The 17,120-nt window shown below is 46.4% G+C and overlaps 1 protein-coding gene across 1 annotated transcript in view; it reads left to right on the top strand.

Annotated features, from left to right (window-relative positions):
- Nucleotides 1-16,708, top strand: part of LEF1 (lymphoid enhancer binding factor 1) — a gene marked incomplete at its 5' end in the record, with an annotated part of 145,607 nt that extends 128,899 nt beyond the window's left edge. Inside the window, 2 exons of the mRNA XM_038755040.1 lie at nt 227-267; nt 15,526-16,708. Of these exons, the coding sequence (XP_038610968.1) occupies nt 227-261 (35 nt within the window). The remainder of the gene's footprint in view (nt 1-226; nt 268-15,525) is intronic.
- Nucleotides 16,709-17,120: the final 412 nt, after the last annotated feature.

Below are 17,120 nucleotides of genomic sequence, written 5' to 3'. Positions count from 1 at the left end.
ATTGAAACTAGTTTCTATCTTCGAAGAAGTAGAATCAGTGAGGTCTTATTTTTCTGCTCTTCCCTCCACTAAAAGGAGTCCCACATGGACAAGAAAAGAAATGGCTGGTATAAGAACCACACAAAGTAAAGCAAGCAATGCCACATTATGTTGTAGCATGCTAGGTATTTGGAATGTAAGCAATCCTCTTCAGTGAAAATCTGTTAAAGGACCCAATTTTCTACAGGTCCGGGTCCCAGAATGACCGCTGCCTACATCTGAAACATGGTAAGAACGTCTCTCCAGTCTTACTGCCGACAGCCTTTGTACAATAGGCCCTCGCTGGCAAATCGTCTTGCTGACTCTGATCCCACGCACCGTCACTTTGAAAAAAGAAAAATCTTGAAAATCAAATTGGTAACTCAAAGGCCATGTTTTGAAAACCAAAGGTTTTTTATGCCGGCTCTATGGTAGCGATTGAATGCTTCCTCTTACCCCATACCTCCCTTCTCTTGTTTCCTCAGTGTAGCCTAGTGGAAAGAGCACGGGCCCAGGAGTCAGAGGTTCTGGGTTCAAAACCCGGCTCCGTCACTTACCTGCTGTGTGACCTGGGGCAAGTCACTTAACTTCTCTGGGCCTCAGGTCCCTCATCCATAAAATGGGGATTTAGTATCTGTTCTCCCTCCCACTTAGACAGTGAGCCCCGTATGGGACAGGAACCCTGTCTGCTGTGATTGTATACCATCTACCCCAGTGCTTAGCACATAATTCATATTTAGCAAATATCACAATGATGATGATGACGATTGCTATAATGTCTTTCAGTCCCACTCTTGCTTCTCTTTCTGAAGAGGAGAAAGTTCGGAAGTTTTCACTCGTAAACACCGTATTTTATCCGGGACCTTTGGAGTTACAAGATAGTCCGGATGCTGTGTTTATGACCCGTTTTTTCACATTTTCATGTCTTCATGTTTTTTGACCCTCTGTTTTTCCCTTCTCCCCACCTACTCATTGACTTTGGGATTCTAGCCAGGCCAAACACTGGAAAAATACCAACAAAATTCACAATTGAAATGCAAAACTAGAAAAATTCTGATTTTTTGAAGAGAGCTGGACAACTAACCTGAGGTGTTTTATGGCTGCCTTACACTGAAATCTTCCTCTTTCCCCTCCCCAGGTGTTATAACCTGTCTTAATTTTTCAGACCGTGAAGGTAACCGTGCCCTGGGTAATCCCAAATGGGGACTGATCTTTGCACATAAACTGGGTATCTAGATGACTGTTGTTAGACCTGTGATATGCACAGGGCAAAGCTACTTTAAAGCACCAATCAAAAAATGAATGATTATGATATTTATTAAGTGCTTACTATGTGGCAAGAGCTGGAATGAATACGGGACAATGGGATAGGTCACAGCCCCTGTCCCAATCCCACCTAGTGAAAAGAGGACAGGCTTGGGTATCCAGAGACCTGGGTTCAAATGCTGCCTCCTCCACCTGCCTGCTAAGTATCCTTGGGCAAATCACTTAATGTCTGTGTGCTTCAGTTTTCTCACCTGTAAAATAGAGATAAAGTACTTCCTCCTCATCCCCCTTCCACTGTGAGCTCCATATGGGATGGGGATTGTGTCCCATCAGCTTACCTTGTAACAGATCCAGTGCTTAGTATAGTGCTTGGCACATAATAAGCGCTTCACAAATTCCACAGTAATACTAATAATAATTATAAGCACTGGGGTAGATACAAGGTAATCAGATTGTCCCAAGTGGGGCTCACAGTCTTAATCCCCATTTTACAGATGAGGTAACTGAGGCCCAGAGAAGTGAAGTAGCCAGCCCAAGGTCACACAGCAGACAAGTGGCAGAGCTGGGATAAGAACCCAGGTCCTTCTGATGCCCAGGCTCTAACCACTAAGCCACACTGCTACTACCGGTTGCTGCCTTATATCCCTCTCAGCCTTCCCACCCAACTGCCTCTCTCGGACCTCATCGAAACCGGGGACTCTGACAGCAATATTTATTGAGCATCTCGTGTGAACCTAGTACTAGGGAGAAGACAATGTCATAGAATTCGAAGACAAGATCCCTGCCCTTGAGGACTGACAATCTAGCAAGGAAGATGGACACTAAACTAAATTACAGATAGGAGGAAGAAGATTCAAGGGGATATGTAAATGGTTAGTACTTAATATCCTACGTGAGGATGTGGAGGGCTGAGAATACTTGAGTGTTTAGGTGGTGTGTAAGTGCAAAAGTGAGAATTGGGGAGGATATAGCCATGCTGGAGAAGCAGCGTGGCTCAGTGGCAAGAGCTTGGGCTTTGGAGTCAGAGGTCATAGGTTCAAATCCCTGCTCCACCAACTGTCAGCTGTGTGACTTTGGGCAAGTCACTTAACTTCTCTGGGCCTCAGTTACATCACCTGTAAAATGGGGATTAAAAGTGTGAGCCCCCCGTGGGACAACCTGATCACCTCGTAACCTCCCCAACGCTTGGAACAGTGCTTTGCACATAGTAAGTGCTTAACAAATGCCATCATTATTATGATTTCCCAAGGGCTTTGAAGATGGGGAGAGCTGGGGTCTGTCCGCTAAGGAGGGAGAGGGAATTCCTAGCAGTGGGGAGGGTGTGGGCAAGACGTCGGTGTTGGGAGAGATGAAAGTGAAGCACACAAATTGGAGCCTGTTGTGGGCAGGGATTGTCTCTATTTGTTGCAGAACTGTACTTCCCAAATGCTTAGTACAGTGTTCTGCATACAGTAAGCGCTCAATAAATGTGATCAAATGAATGAATGGATAGATAGCTTGAGAAGAATGAAGATTGTGAGCTGGGGTGAGGTGGGAGAGATGAGTGGATGGAGGGAAACCTGACTGAGCTGTTTAGGGGGTGAAGGAGGTTCCAGGAGCCTGCTTGCTCCCTCCTCCTTCCTTCCTACTCTTCCTCCCACTCCTGGGATGGGAGCTGAGAGGACTGCCCAGGGAGAAGGTGATCAGAGAGCTGCTGGCAGAGAGAGGACAAACAGGAGACGGTGGAGGATGCAGTCCCCAAGTCAGTCAGTCAATCGTATTTATTGAGCACTTACTGTGTGCAGAGCATCATATTAAATACTTGGGAGAGTACAATATTAAGGATGCATTCCCTGCCCACAATGATCTTACAGTCTAGAGAAAGTGTCCACTATAATCCCATGTACAGGAACTGTGTCCAACTTGATTATCTTGTGTCTAACCCAGTCCTCAGTGCTTGGCAGGGCTTAATAAATACCATGATAAATTTAAAAAAAGTAGTAGCAGTAGTAGCTGCCACATTGCCAGCTACCGTGAGACTAGACTGTGAGTCCATTGTTGGGTAGGGACCGTCTCTATATGTTGCCAGCTTGTACTTCCCAAGCGCTTAGTACAATGCTCTGCACACAGTAAGGGCTCAATAAATACGATTGAATGAATGAATGGAGGGGGAGGTAGACATTGATATAAATAAATAAATGGCAGCTATGTACATAAGTGCTGTGGGGCTGGGCGTGGGGATGAATAAAGAGAGCCAATCTGGGCGACTTAGAAGGGAATGAGAGAAGAGGAAAGGAGGGCTTAGTCAGGGAAGGCCTCTTGGAGGAGATGTGCCTTCAATAAGGCTTTGAAGTAGGGGAGAGAAATTGTCGGATAGGAAGAGGAAGGGCGTTATAGGACAGAGGCAGGACGTGGGCTAGAGGTTGGCGGTGAGATAGAGGAGACTGAGGTTCCATGGGAAGTTTAGCATTTGAGGAGCAAAGTGTGAGGGCTGGGTTGAAGTTGGAGAGTAACAAGGTGAGGTAGGAAGGGGCAAGGTGATTGGCTTGAATGCCCTCCGCATCCCCCGCCTCAGTTCTCTGGCACAGAACGCAGTGGTCCGAGCTGGAGGGACATAGATAGCCCCAGCACGTGGCCTAGTTGGAAGCGGTGACCTAGTGGGGAGAGCACAAGCCTGGAAGTCATAGACTTTGCATTCTATTCCTGCCTCACATCTGCTGTGGGACCTTAGATGAGGCATTTAACTTCTCCGGGCCTCAGTTTTCTCATCTGTAAAACGGGGCTTCAATAGCTGTTCTACCTCCTATTCAGACTTGGAGCCTCACTTGTGACAGGGCCTGTGTCCGACCTAATTGTCCTGGTTTTACCCAAGTGCTTACTAAAGTGCAGGGCACATAGTTATTGTGTAACAAATACCACAGTAACTGTAATCATTATTACTCTCATTAATTATTACTATTATTAATAATATCACCACTTGGGCTGCAGCTCTGACTTCTACAAGGAACCAGTGGGGTGGGGGGGAGTGGGGTGGGGCGAGGCATTCCCAACTTGAGGGTAGTGCAGGGAGGGTCTGGGGCAGACAACCTCCATTCTCAGGCTGTGTTCACTCCCAACAACTCCTCTCCTACTCTTGGTCTTCCCCCCACACTAATGCAGCCAAGCCAGTGACACCACGGGCGTATATTAGTGAACAGAGCTTGGGTTTAGTAATAAAAATAATGATGGCATTTATTAAGCGCTTACTATGTGCAAATCACCATTCTAAGCGCTGGGGAGGTTACAAGGTGATCAGGTTGTCCCACAGGTGGCTCACAGTCTTCAACCCCATTTTACAGATGAGGTAACTGAGGCCCAGAGAAGTTAAGTGACTTGCCCAAAGTCACGCAGCTGACAATTGGCGGAGCCAGGATTGGAACCCATGACCTCTGACTCCAGAGCCCGGGCTCTTTCCACTGAGCCACGCTGCTTCTCTAATAGTCACAAGAGCATGAGTTCTAATCCCAGCTCCACCCTGGTCTGCTGTGTGACCTTGGGCAAGTCACTTCACTTCTCTGGGCCTCAGATACCTCATCTGAAAAATGGGGATTAAGATTGGGAGCCCTATGTGGGACAGGGACTGCGTCCACCCTGATTAACTTGTACCGACCCCAGCACTTAGAACAGTACTTGGCACATAGTAAGCGCTTCACAAGTACCCTAATTATTAAATGCCCAAGAGAGATTGCTGAATGCCAACCTGCCCGCACAAGCAGCAACCTTTAATCCGGAAACCTCCATGCCCAATGACCGGTCCATCTGGGGACACAACTCTTTGAGAACACCATGCCAAAGCTCTTCAGCCCTCCCGTGCTGAATTTCAACTAGTCAGTAAGTCATATTTATTGAGCGTTTACTGTGTGCAAAGCACCGTACTAAGCTATAATGCAACAATATTAACAGACACATTTCTTGCCCACAACTAGTTTATGGCCTAGAGGACTAACAGGGCTAGGATGAAGTTCCCCGGCGTTCGCTGGTCGAAATTAGTGTTGTCAGGACACAGAGAGTCCGTGAGGTGCTTCCAACCTGAAGTGAGGCCACCATCACTGTCGCACCCTCAGGGCTGCGAGTCGTGGACGAATGCACGAGGGTGAGGAAAGTTGGACAGAAGTGAGGCAGCCCTGGATGGGGAGCTGGAAGGGGGAAGGGAACAGGGAGAGGAGAGGAAGACTGACAGATTTGTAGTCAGAGAAGCAGTGTGCCTTAGGACCTGAGTTCTAATTCTGCTTTGGCCACAAATCTGCTGTGTGACCTTGGGCAAGGCACTTCTCTGTGCCTCGTTACCTCGTCTGCAAAATGGAGATTAAGATTGTGAGCTCCATGTGGGGACACGGACTCTGTCCAACCTGATTAGCTTGTATCTACCCCAGAGCTTAGAATAGCGCTTGGCATATAGTAAGCGCTTAACGAGTACCATAATAATCATTACATTTATTATTATAAGGTTCATCGATATATTCTCAAATGGATAACTTTTTTTTAATCCATGGCTCTGCAAGGGGTTAAGGAAATTGCCACAAAGGACACAACTCCAGTGTGAGAGACACCGGTTGAAGCTAGAAGGAGGTGGTTCAAAAATAAACAAAAGGAAACATTTCTTCACCCAGTGGGTGGTAAACATATGGAATTTGTTATCTCAGAGGAAGCAGTGAGGAAGCGGTGCAGATCAAAGATCTGCAGGTTCAAGAGGAGTTTGGATAAATTCATGGAAAAGTGTGAGATGTAAAGGGAAAAGTGGAGGTATTAGATGTCCCATCCTTAAGTGAGGAATGAATTCCACTCCCACCTACTTAAAGGCCTGTGTTCTTTCCCCTAGGCCACACTCCTTTTCTGTCTTCCAGTTATACATTGCGCATTCAGAGAGACCCATGTGGGCAAAAGGACATTCCCTGAAATCATGCTATCCAAATGCCTAGTACTGTTAGGAAAGAACTGGGTGAATTTTGAATAATGAGTTTAGGATAAAATGAGCTGCGTCACTTATTGATAAAAATGATAGCTGTGGATTTTTGTTAAATGCTTACTATTCGCCACACATTGTATTAAGCATAGTTTCTTTCCTTCATGGGGTTCACAGTCTAAGTAGGAGGGAGAGCAGGTATTGAATTCCCATTTTGTAGTTGAGGAAACTGAGACACAGAGAATAATAATAATACTAATTATCATGGTACTTGTTAGGCACTTACTATGTGCCGAACACTGTTCTAAGAGCTGGAGTAGATGCCAACTAATCAGGATGGACACAGTCCCTGTCCCATATGGGGCTCACGGTCTTAATCCCCGTTTTGCAGATGAGGGAACTGAGACCCTGAGAATTGAAGTGACTTGACCAGCAGTCATGTGGAGGAGCTGGGATTAGAATCCAGATCTTCTGACTCCGAGGCCTGTGCTCTTTCCACTGGGCCACACTGCTCCCCCTGAGGTATGCAGGGCTGAGGCTGTATATGCCAGCCGGCACATCCACCCATGTGAGTGATTTTGAGGCTGAGTAACTACATGGATGGGAAATAAGGCAGAGGTGGTCCAAGTCCCAGGGAACGCAGAGCCTGAAACCATGGGTTTTGAGGCCAGCTTCAATCCCAAGAGAGAAAGGGACCACCTCTCTGACCCTGGAGCCTAAAGAATCCATCCTGTTGTCCTCATTCTCCCCCTGGCCTGGAACTCCCTCATCCTTCATATCTGAGAGACCACCACCACTCTTTCCATCCTCAAAGCCCTCCTAAAATCCCATCTCCTCCAAGAGGCCTTCCCAGACATATCCTTCATTTCCCCTATTCTCTCTCCCCTCTGCATTGACTCTGCACTTCATCGTGTAGTTCTTAAGCACTTTGATACTCAGCAGAGGCACAAAGCACTCCTGGATTAAGACTGTGAGTCCTATGTGGGACAGGGACTGTGTCCAACCTGATTATCTTATATCTACCCCAGCGCTTAGAACAGTCCCTGGCATATTGTAAGCGCTTAATAAATACCATTATTATTATGTACCTATCCTTTTACTCTGTTGCTTCCCCTAATATACTTTTATGTCTGTCTTCTCCCTTAGACTGCATGAGGGCAGGCATTTTGTCTACTAGCTCTATTGTACTGTATGTCCCCAAGTTCAGTCCTCTGCACACATTGAACGCTAAATAAATAGCATTGATGATGATGACGATGAATGATGAAACCTTTCCTCCACCTTAGTGCAATTTATCAGCTGATGGGAAACTTGGATAGAGGCTTAATGTTGCTTCTACTTCATTGAATCTTAAAGTCCCCTAATGCCAGGCCAGAGACTAGCTCTTCAGTTGATCCATAGCACTTAGGGAGGGTTAACTCTGTGCAGAGCACTGTGCTAAGTGCTTGGAAAAGTAAAAAATAAAGTACACCCTGCCCTCAAGGAGTTTAGTGTCTAGTGGGGGAGATGGGTATTAAAATAAAATTGAGTCGGGGATACATGAGATAAATTGCTATGACAGGGAATGGTAGGGCGAGGGCTTTTGCTTGAAATTATCATTTTTCCTGTCTATCAATGCAAAGTCAACTTTTACTTTTTGAAATATGTGCATACACTGTATTTTTTATGTATCATGTTCTGATGAAAAATATTTCTGAAAGTAAAATGATGCATGAGAGAGGGAAAGGGGAGGGAAGGAATGAAGAATTTTCTGGAGGGTTGCTTTCCCTTGGCTTTTTTCAGTTTTAATTCATTTTCATTCAACCCACCTACTCAATCTGTCACAAAATCCTGTCGGTTTCACCTTCTCATCTCTAGAATCTGCCCTTTCCTCTCCCATCCAAACTGCTACCACACTGATCCAACTGTTGATATTTCACATGTAGTAGGGTGCTCTCTCAATACAGTAAGCACTCTAAATTCCACTAATGGATTGACTGTTAAATGAAAATATCTGTCCATCCATAACCCAAATATCTCTAACTTTGCTTTTAAACACACCTGCTTAGATCTCCATGAGGCCAGACTCTCTGCTCACCCTGGACTTTGTGGGAGAGTGTCCCTTTTTAAAGGTAACCTTAGTAGAATTATCTGGTGTTCAGTTTCTGTCCACTGTAACCTTGGGCATTTAAAGAGAAAAATAGGAATCAATCAGTTGTATTTATTGAGTGCTTACTTTGAGCAGAACCCTGTACTAAGTGCTTGGGAGGGTAAAATATAACAGAATCAGCAAACGTTCCCTGCCCACAATGATCTTACAGTTTAGACAGATGATCTTACAGTGTAGACGGATGAGTTTACAGTTTGCACAGATGAGCTTGCAGTCTAGAGGAACATGGGAAGCAGCATGGTGTAGTGGACAGAGCACAGGCTTGGGAGTCAGAAGGTCATGAGTTCTAATCCCAGCTCTGCCACGTGTCTGCTGTGTGACCTTGGGCAAGTCACTTCACTTCTCTGGGCCTCAGTTCCCTCATCTGTAAAATGAGGATTGAAACTGGGAGCCCCTCATGGGACAGGGACTGTGTCCAACCCGATTTGCTTGGATCCACCTCCGTGCTAAGTACAGTGCCTGGCACATAGTAAGGACTTAACAAATACCATTCTTATTATTATGCTTCTTAAACTCAGAATTAGTCATAGAAGTTGGTAGAGAGTAGAACACTAAGAGTTAAGTTTTTTTTTTTTTCAGGGCCCTTGGAATAGAAACAGGGGCTCTTAACTTTTGTCTTTTTTTTTCGATCCTCTCATCTCCCTTCCACGCACTCCTGTGAAAGACGCAGTTGACATTCTTTAGGCCTAATCGCAACCATAGAGTTGGAACTCCAGTATTTGTGAGTTATAAGGATGGGGCGGGGTTGGTTCTGTTTACTACTCCTCTTAATTGGAACTCAAACCTTTCCAGTCACGGAGAACTGTAATTCACAACTTCAGACGTGAAGGACCACCTTTCCACAGCGGGTACACATGAGCAGAGTTAGTTACAGGGAGGGTTTCCCTGAAGAGTTTTGACTTTGAGGACACCTATTCATTTCCCTGTGAGTCTTCAGAATCACCTGTAATTTGAGGTCTGGGGCAGTATCGGTTTGGTTATAAAGGAGGCTCAAAAGGGCAAGGGAGAAAACAAATTTTGAGTAGCCACAGTGTCCATGAGGGGCAGGGATGGTGTCTTATGATTGAGCATCTACTGTGTGGTATCTTGGTATGCACAACAGAATTGACAGACACAGTCCCTGCCCTCAGTGGAGGTGTAAGTATACAAGAAATTAGGGAAACCCTTAGCAAGCAGTATAGCTTATTGGATAGAGCGTGGACACAGGAGGCAAAAGAACCTGAGTTCTAGCCCTGACTCTGCCACTTGTTTCCTGTGGGACCTGGAACAAGACACTAACTTCTCTGTGCCTCAGTTACCTCATCCGTAAAATGGAGATTAAAACCATGGGAGACATGGACTGTGTCCAACCTGATTACCTTGTATCGACCCCAGCGCTTAGAACAGGGCTTGACACATAGTAAGCGCTAACTAAATACCATTTAAAAGAAAGAAAAAACACAGTCAGCCCAGCAATAAGCACATTATTCCCTCGTAGTAGCCATCTTGGATGTACGGGTTTGGTTTCAAGTCTAGCGGGTAGACTTTGTTGAAACTGGTTCTAAGTGTCACAGGATGGGGAAGTGACTCAAGAAGTACCCGAATTGCCGAAGACTGGAAGAAAATCTGCTTTAGAGACCGTGGATTTCAGGATCAGGCAGAGAAGCTGATAGTGGCCAGAGAGTGCTCTGCTGCCGGGGCTCTGTCAGCAGGCTGGGGACTAGTGCAGCTGTATAAACACCAACAGGGCACAACCATCCACAACCTCTCATTATCGTTCTGGCTTTTGCTCAAATGCTAGGGAATTTTTCATTCCTGAGAACGGAGGCTGAGTTTCTGAGGTGATATTTTTAATCTTAGGGCGGAGCTCATTTAGAAGTTCAGGTTTGGAACCTCTCACTCCTTATGCCTAGCCTCCCCCTCTCAAATAAGTAACCGGAGGCATCGAGATTCCTAGTTTCACAGTACTTTGGTTCCAAATTATGAGATGGGTGAAAGGTTAGATCCCTCTGAGGGGCTTTACTCTCTAAAGCCCTCCCTGACTCCCTCTCTGGTGAGAAAGTCTGCACTTTCTTCTAGAAAAATTCCCCATGTCTTCTAAGGAAGCCCTCACTTTCTTTTCGATAAATGTGTGGCAGCAAGCTACCTCAGCCAAGGGAGAGTTGGCCTTTTGCTGTAGAGGTTGGGAATTTCATTTTTAGGTATGAATATGCTTACAGGGATTTTGCCATTTTGTCAGTTTCCCTCTGGAAGATGGTTTTCCTATCATTGGCCTGGATCTAGTGGCTGTGAAGCAATTTTATCTTGAAACTCTGTCTTTTTCCCTCTGTTCATCCATCACATTCAAATCGCCCCTCCTTCTCTTGGATTTTCAGAAGCAGTTACAGTTTTCTGGAGTGGCATTTTGGGGCACTTGAACTTGGGTCTCCTGTCTCTCCTTGCCCTAAATTTGCCCAGGGAGGTGAGAGAGGGAAGATAATTTTTCCTGGACCTCTGCCCGGGCTGCCAGTAACCTGTCCCCTCCCAACGTCTTGGTCTCTTCTGCAGCTTGGCTTAGATTCTTTGTTAACCCTTTTCCTCCTGCTGGGGATCTTGCCTAGGTTACCGCTCTAATGAACATGCTGTTTGAAGGAGGAGATCGTATTTTTATGTTTTTCCCTTTCCCACAAAGCACTTCCTTTGAGTCAAGGCTCAGGGTCCCTCAGGGCTCCATGGTCCATATAATTTTATCTGCAAAGAGCAGGTCTGGTGTTGAAATCTTCTGGCTTGGCCAGACAAAATTAGAGTGGCCCCCTCTCTCCCCGTCCCCTCCCCACAACCCTGTCTGTAAGAGGAATTTGGCCCAATCCACAGCTCGGGCAGTTGCCTGCTTTGGGTATTTTTGCAGATTTCGAGTTCGGTCTGCGGAAGGTTTGCGTTTGGATTTCGCCTTAGCAGTTACTCATTACCAGCCATCAGACAGGCCGTAGAAATGGTCCCGGCTGTGGATGGAGCCCAAGACTTAACGTATGTAAAATGTGACTTGCAGCGCTTTCTTTGAAGCCTAACCACAGCCAGGGAGCTATAATTGCCGTCTTTGATTGCACCGACTTCACTTGTGGATCCGGGCTCTGCTAGGGCATGCCTTGCTTGGCCAGACTTCAACTGCAGCCCCCCAGTGAAGTCTTAGATGTGGGAAATCTTCAGTCTCCTTAGCACATGCCTGTGGTTTCTTGAAAAGAATCCTGATTTGACCTGTTTTATATCTGAAAAGCAATGCCATAGGGCCTTCCCCTTGTCTCCTCCTGTTTTAAGGTAGCGTTTGGCCCGGCAGCTTGGATCTGGGCTGTTTTTAAAGGGGAAACTAAGGCAGACTCACTGGCTGGCTCGCGAGGTGATTCCTGCTTCCTCAAGAAACTAGGAAGCCAGGCCTATGTGAGATTTGAGGCTGGGAGCCCCACGTGGGACAGGGACTGTGTGTCCAGCCCGATTTGCTTGTATCCACCCCAGCGCTTAGTACAGTGCCTGGCACATAGTAAGCACTTAACAAATATCGTAATTATCATTAATAGTATTTTCTGAGTAGTCATGGTGTGCAGAGCCCTGTACTTAGGTCTCGGAAGTAAAACATAACAGACTTAGGTCTCGGAAGTAAAACATAACAGAGTTGGTGGATACGTTCCCTCTAAAGAAGCAGCGTGACCTGGTGGATAGAGCACGGGACTTGGAGTCAGAAGGCCCTGGGTTCTAATCCCAGCTCCTCCATTGTGTGACCTTGAGCGAGTCACTTTTCTGTGCCTCAGTTACCTCATCCATAAAATGGGGATTAAAACTGTGAGTCCTATGTGGGACAGGGTCTGTGTCCAACCTGATCAACTTGTATCTATCTCAGAGCTTAGCACAGTAACTGGCACGTAATAAGCACTTAACAAACACCATTAAAAAATAGAGTGACCCTAGTAACTTCTTGGTACAGTGCTTTGCACATAGTAAGTGCTCAATAAATAGGATTGAATGACTGAATGAATGGGGGGACGTGTTGGAAGGTGGTGGTCAGAATCTGACCCTCTTCCTTCCAATTCATTCAATCATATCTATTGAGCGTTTACTGTGCGCAGATCACTGTACTAAACACTTGGAATATACAATTTGGCAACAGAGACCCCTGAACTTTGAAATCAAGATCACTGAGCACTCACCTGGGCAGACCCAAGAACTTTCGAAACATTCCTTCCTCAAATGTCTACTGGTTGCCAGATTCTGGTCTGAGGAGCCTGGGGTTGGAAAGGGCAAGCACTGTGAGAAAAGAGTGGAAGAGAGTGTGAGAACAGATAATTCAGGGAGGGGGGCAGTAAGGTGTCAGAGTGACTGTCAACCTTAAGATGTTTAGGGTAGCAAACGTGTTGTCCAAGAACTCCCATGGCATTGGTCACTGGATAATCGTGTGGTTGGGTAAATATACGAACAGAAATGAGTGTGAAGCAGTGTGGCCTAGTGGATAGAGCACAGGCTTGGGAGTCAGAAGGACTTGGGTTCTATTCCCGACTTCTCCACTTACCTGCTGTGTTACCTTGGGTTAGTCACTTCACTTCTCTGGGCCTCAGTTCCCTCATCTGTAAAATAGGGATCAAGACTGTGAGCGTTATGTGGAACAGGGACGATGTCCCAACTGATTAGCTTGTATTTACCCCAGCACTTAGAACAAGGCCTGGCACATAGTAAGCACTTAACAAATACCTTAAATATATATACATATGTGTGTGTGTGTGTGTGTGTGTGTGTGTGTGTATGTACATTTCTCCATATACCTCTCTAGATATGTGTGTATATGCATGTGTGTATATGTGTGCATATACACACATATCTGGAGAGTGGTATATGGAGAAATGTATTTAAATCTCTGTAGCGAGACAGATAAGCATGTGTAGATATGTAGATGCATATATTTTTGCATATATACATATATTTGCATATATATATATTTCCAACATCACATTGACAGATATAAAATGTGCCTGAGAGGAGGGGGTTTGCCAGGCAGAGTAGATAGATGAGAAAGAAGAGGCCAGTGTCATTCGCTCTGTAGAGTGCACTTTGGGCTCTGTGTAAAGAAGACCGAAGGCCAGAGCAAGGCCAAGGAAGTTGTCTTAACCTCCTGACTTCAAAGGCGGCTCACTGGTAAGAGAAGGGGATAGGGAAGAGTCCAACAGAAGAACATTTCATTTCCTTAAGCCAAGCAGACATTCCTGACTGTTAAAGGACAGAAGCTCTGAATCGGGGCGCTTGTGTCAGGCGGCTGTGTGAACCTCTGGCCTGGGGCCCCAAGGCCTTTCCTCAACAGGAAGCCGAATGTTTTCGTGTAAGGCTGAGAGGAAAACCTTCCCAGGAAGAGCAACCTGGACCAGACCTTTGAAAATCTGGGATGAAAAGGCAAAAGTAAATAAAGTCGCACAGGGGGGCCCTCACCACCGGTTCCAGGCTGTTTGCTTGGACCCCTCTGTCTCTGGCTCCTGGAAAGGTGGAGAGACCCTCGGGGCTCTTTGATCCTCAGATGTCCCCGGAGTTGAGGGTCCTGCTAGAACATTCTTTGCAGGAAACTGAGGTGTGTTTTTTTTCCCCATTAACTTGGGGCTGCAAGGATTTGCAAAGAAATAGGAACTTAATGAGTTGGGACTGCTTTGACAGCAGCTTTGGGCTTCATTCAATCAAGAGAAGCAGCGTGGCCTGTGCTCTATCCACAAGGGGAGTCAGAAGGACCTGGGTTCTAATGCCGGTTCCACCACTTGTCTGCTGCGTGACCTCGGGCAAGCCACGTCACTTTTCTGGGCCTCATTTACCACATAATCAGGTTGGACATAGCCCCGGTCCCACACAGGGCTCACGGTCTCAATCCCCGTTTTACAGATGAGAGGGAACTGAGGCACAGAGAAGTGAGGTGACTTGCTCAAGTTCACAGAGCAGACAAGTGGCGGAGCCAGGATGAGAACCCAGGTCCTTGACTTTGAGGCCTGTGTTCTATCCACTAGGCCACATGGCTTCTCCTATAGGCTTCAGACCACTGGCTGGTGAGGACAGTGTTCCAAATTCCAATTTCCAACATCATTTTGATGGAATCCGAGGTTGCTTTCTCTGCATTAAGAGGAAATGGGAAGCTGCCAGCTAGAGGAGTTAACCATTCACAGCAGATTGTTGTTCTTAGTACTGGTTGCCTCTTATGTTCTGGGCACAGTATGTTACTTTCCTCATTCTGTCCCTGTCCTCTAGGAAGCAGCTTGGCCTAGGGAGGGACCCCAAGCCTGGGAGTCAGGAGACCTAGGTGTGTGACCTTGGGCAAGTCACATTACCTCTCCGGGCCACAGTTTCCTCATCTGTAAAATGGGGATGAAATGCCTGTTCTCCCTTCCTAAATTGTGAGCCCCCTGAAGGACAGGGGCTACTGTGTCCAACCAGATTATCTTGTAGGTACCCCAGCACTTAGTACAGTGCTGGTCACAAGGTAAGTGCTTAACAGATACCCTTATGGTTGTTATTATCATTATCATCCCCATTATTACCATCTAAGGGAGAAGGTTTTTATACCATCCAAACCACAGTTAACCCCATTTGGTCAAATTGCATGAACGCTTCCTAATTCATCCTTCATCCATTGACAGAATAACCCAGGGTGGTAGCCAAATGCTTGAGAAGCAGTGTGGCCTAGTGGATAGACCACAGCCCTGGGAGTCAAAAAGGACCAGGGTTCTAATCCCGGCTCCACCACTTGTCTGATGTGTGGCCTTGGACAGGTCACTTCACTTCTCTGGGCCTCAGTTACCTCATCTGTAAAATCTGTAAGATTGTGAGCCTCATGTGAGACAGGGACTGTGTCCAACCTCGTTATTTTGTAGCTACCCCAGCGCTTAGAACAGTGCCCGGCACATAGTAAGTGCTTAAAGAAAAAAAAAAGGGATCGTGAACATTTTGGAAAGCCGCTATCTGGAAGACCACTGTGGTGGATGACCCCCAAACTAGAACCACTCGGGTTTCAGCCCAATTCCACCAGAGCGGCCACATCTGGGCTCAGCGGCCTCCATCTCTGGGGTGGCCCAGTCCTCAGATCGAGGCCAGTGGGCGATGACCGTGCGAACTGGGGAGACTCCCGACCCCTTTTTCTGCGCAGCCTAAGTGGGACTCCCATTAAATCACTTTTCCTCTGTTCCCCCCGGCTCCGGAGGTGGAAAACGAAACTCATTCTCGACGTGCAAAGCCAAGGCGGCGGCCCCCGGACCTCTACTGGAGATGGAAGCCTGTTGAAACCTTCGACGGCTCTCCGGCCCGGTGCCGCCCACCCCGGCTGAGTCTGCTGCCCAACGCGACTTGGAAGGTCACTGCCAGAGACACCGAACCATAAAGACAATCACTGCCAAACCCTTTCTCTCCTACCGCAAGAGCCCAGGCCCGATGGAGAAACGGAAAGAGACGGAAAACCACCCATCGGACGACGCACGTCCCATTCCAGCCGGCCGAGGCTCAGCTCAAGCGGCCCCTCTCCACACTTGCACTTCCAACACGGCGTCGCAGCTCCAGCGGGAGAAGTCCATTGGTCTCATCAGCCCGTGGGCGGCTCAGCCCCATCGCCGGCCTCACCCGGACCATCTAGGAGTTTGGAGAAGAGTTTGCCCTTGGTTCCTTTCTCCGACTTTTCCTCTCTTCCTTTCTCCCCCAATTTTTATTTAATAACAGTGCAAAAAGGATCGATTTTATGTTTGCTTCTTTTTTTTTTTTCAAAACTTGAATGCTTTTATATTTTAAACCTTTTAGTTTTCATTTTCTTGGTGTATATTTTACTGGCTATGAGCTTTTAAATACGATCCCAAGAGTTGATTTTTTTTTAAAGTAAAGGAAGTCCTCCTTTTCCATCAGAGAGAGATCTTGTCTGAAGATGTGGCTTTTCTGTGAACTCTTTGTCACAAATAGTGGCCTCTCACTATAAGGTGTTCCCTAGAGCTAAATAAATGTAACAACCAAGTCAACTTGTCAGTAGATCTATCATTCCTGCTTCACTTTATTCTTGTGAACCTAAGCAATGCAGTCAGCTGATTGGTTTGCAGCGAGTTTCCCCTTCCTCTCCCAACCTTCCCTTCCTTCCTCCTTCTCCTCCTCCTTCTTCTTCTTGTAAAAAGCCCAGCACTTGAATCGTTATTACTTTAAATGTTCTGTATTTGTATCTGTTTTTATTAGCCTGTTAGTGGGATTTTTTTTTGCCAGTCGTTGAAATGAGCAGCGATGTACCCATTTAAAAAAAAAAGGCACAGCCTTTGCCAAAAAATACTGTCAACCGAAACGTTTTTGTCATTCCATTTTGAGTTAACGTGCTGAGCATTTGTTTTGTTTTTTAAGGAAGCTTTGTAATAAAATATTAAAAAAAATTGGTCATTTTATCAGTGGAGAGTGGGGCCTATCAAAGGTCTTTATTGAAGACTTACTGTGTGCAGCATACTAAGCATCTAGTACAACAGAGTAGGTAGACACAGTCCCTGCACTCAAGGAGTTTACAGCTTAGGTGGGGAAACAGACTTTAAAATAAATTACAGGGAGGGGAAAGAACTGAGTGAAAAGATTAATGGGGAGAGGAGGGTGGGGTGAGCCCCTCAGTCCCTAGGGGATCAGGACTCAAGTGAAGTAATAGAGAGAGAGAATAGTTGGGGAGATGGGAGATAAATCAGGGAAGGTTTTAGTAGAGCTTTGAAGATGGGGCGAGTGGTGGACTGTCGGATTTGAAGGGGAAGGGGAGGAGACAGGAGGGATTGGGGTGGGTGGGGGGAGGAT

The sequence above is a fragment of the Tachyglossus aculeatus genome, chromosome 12, assembly GCF_015852505.1.
Source record: "Tachyglossus aculeatus isolate mTacAcu1 chromosome 12, mTacAcu1.pri, whole genome shotgun sequence".
Lineage (NCBI taxonomy): Eukaryota > Metazoa > Chordata > Mammalia > Monotremata > Tachyglossidae > Tachyglossus > Tachyglossus aculeatus.
The sequence above is the reverse complement of the archived record's forward strand: the minus strand, read 5'-3'. Positions and strand labels throughout refer to the sequence as shown.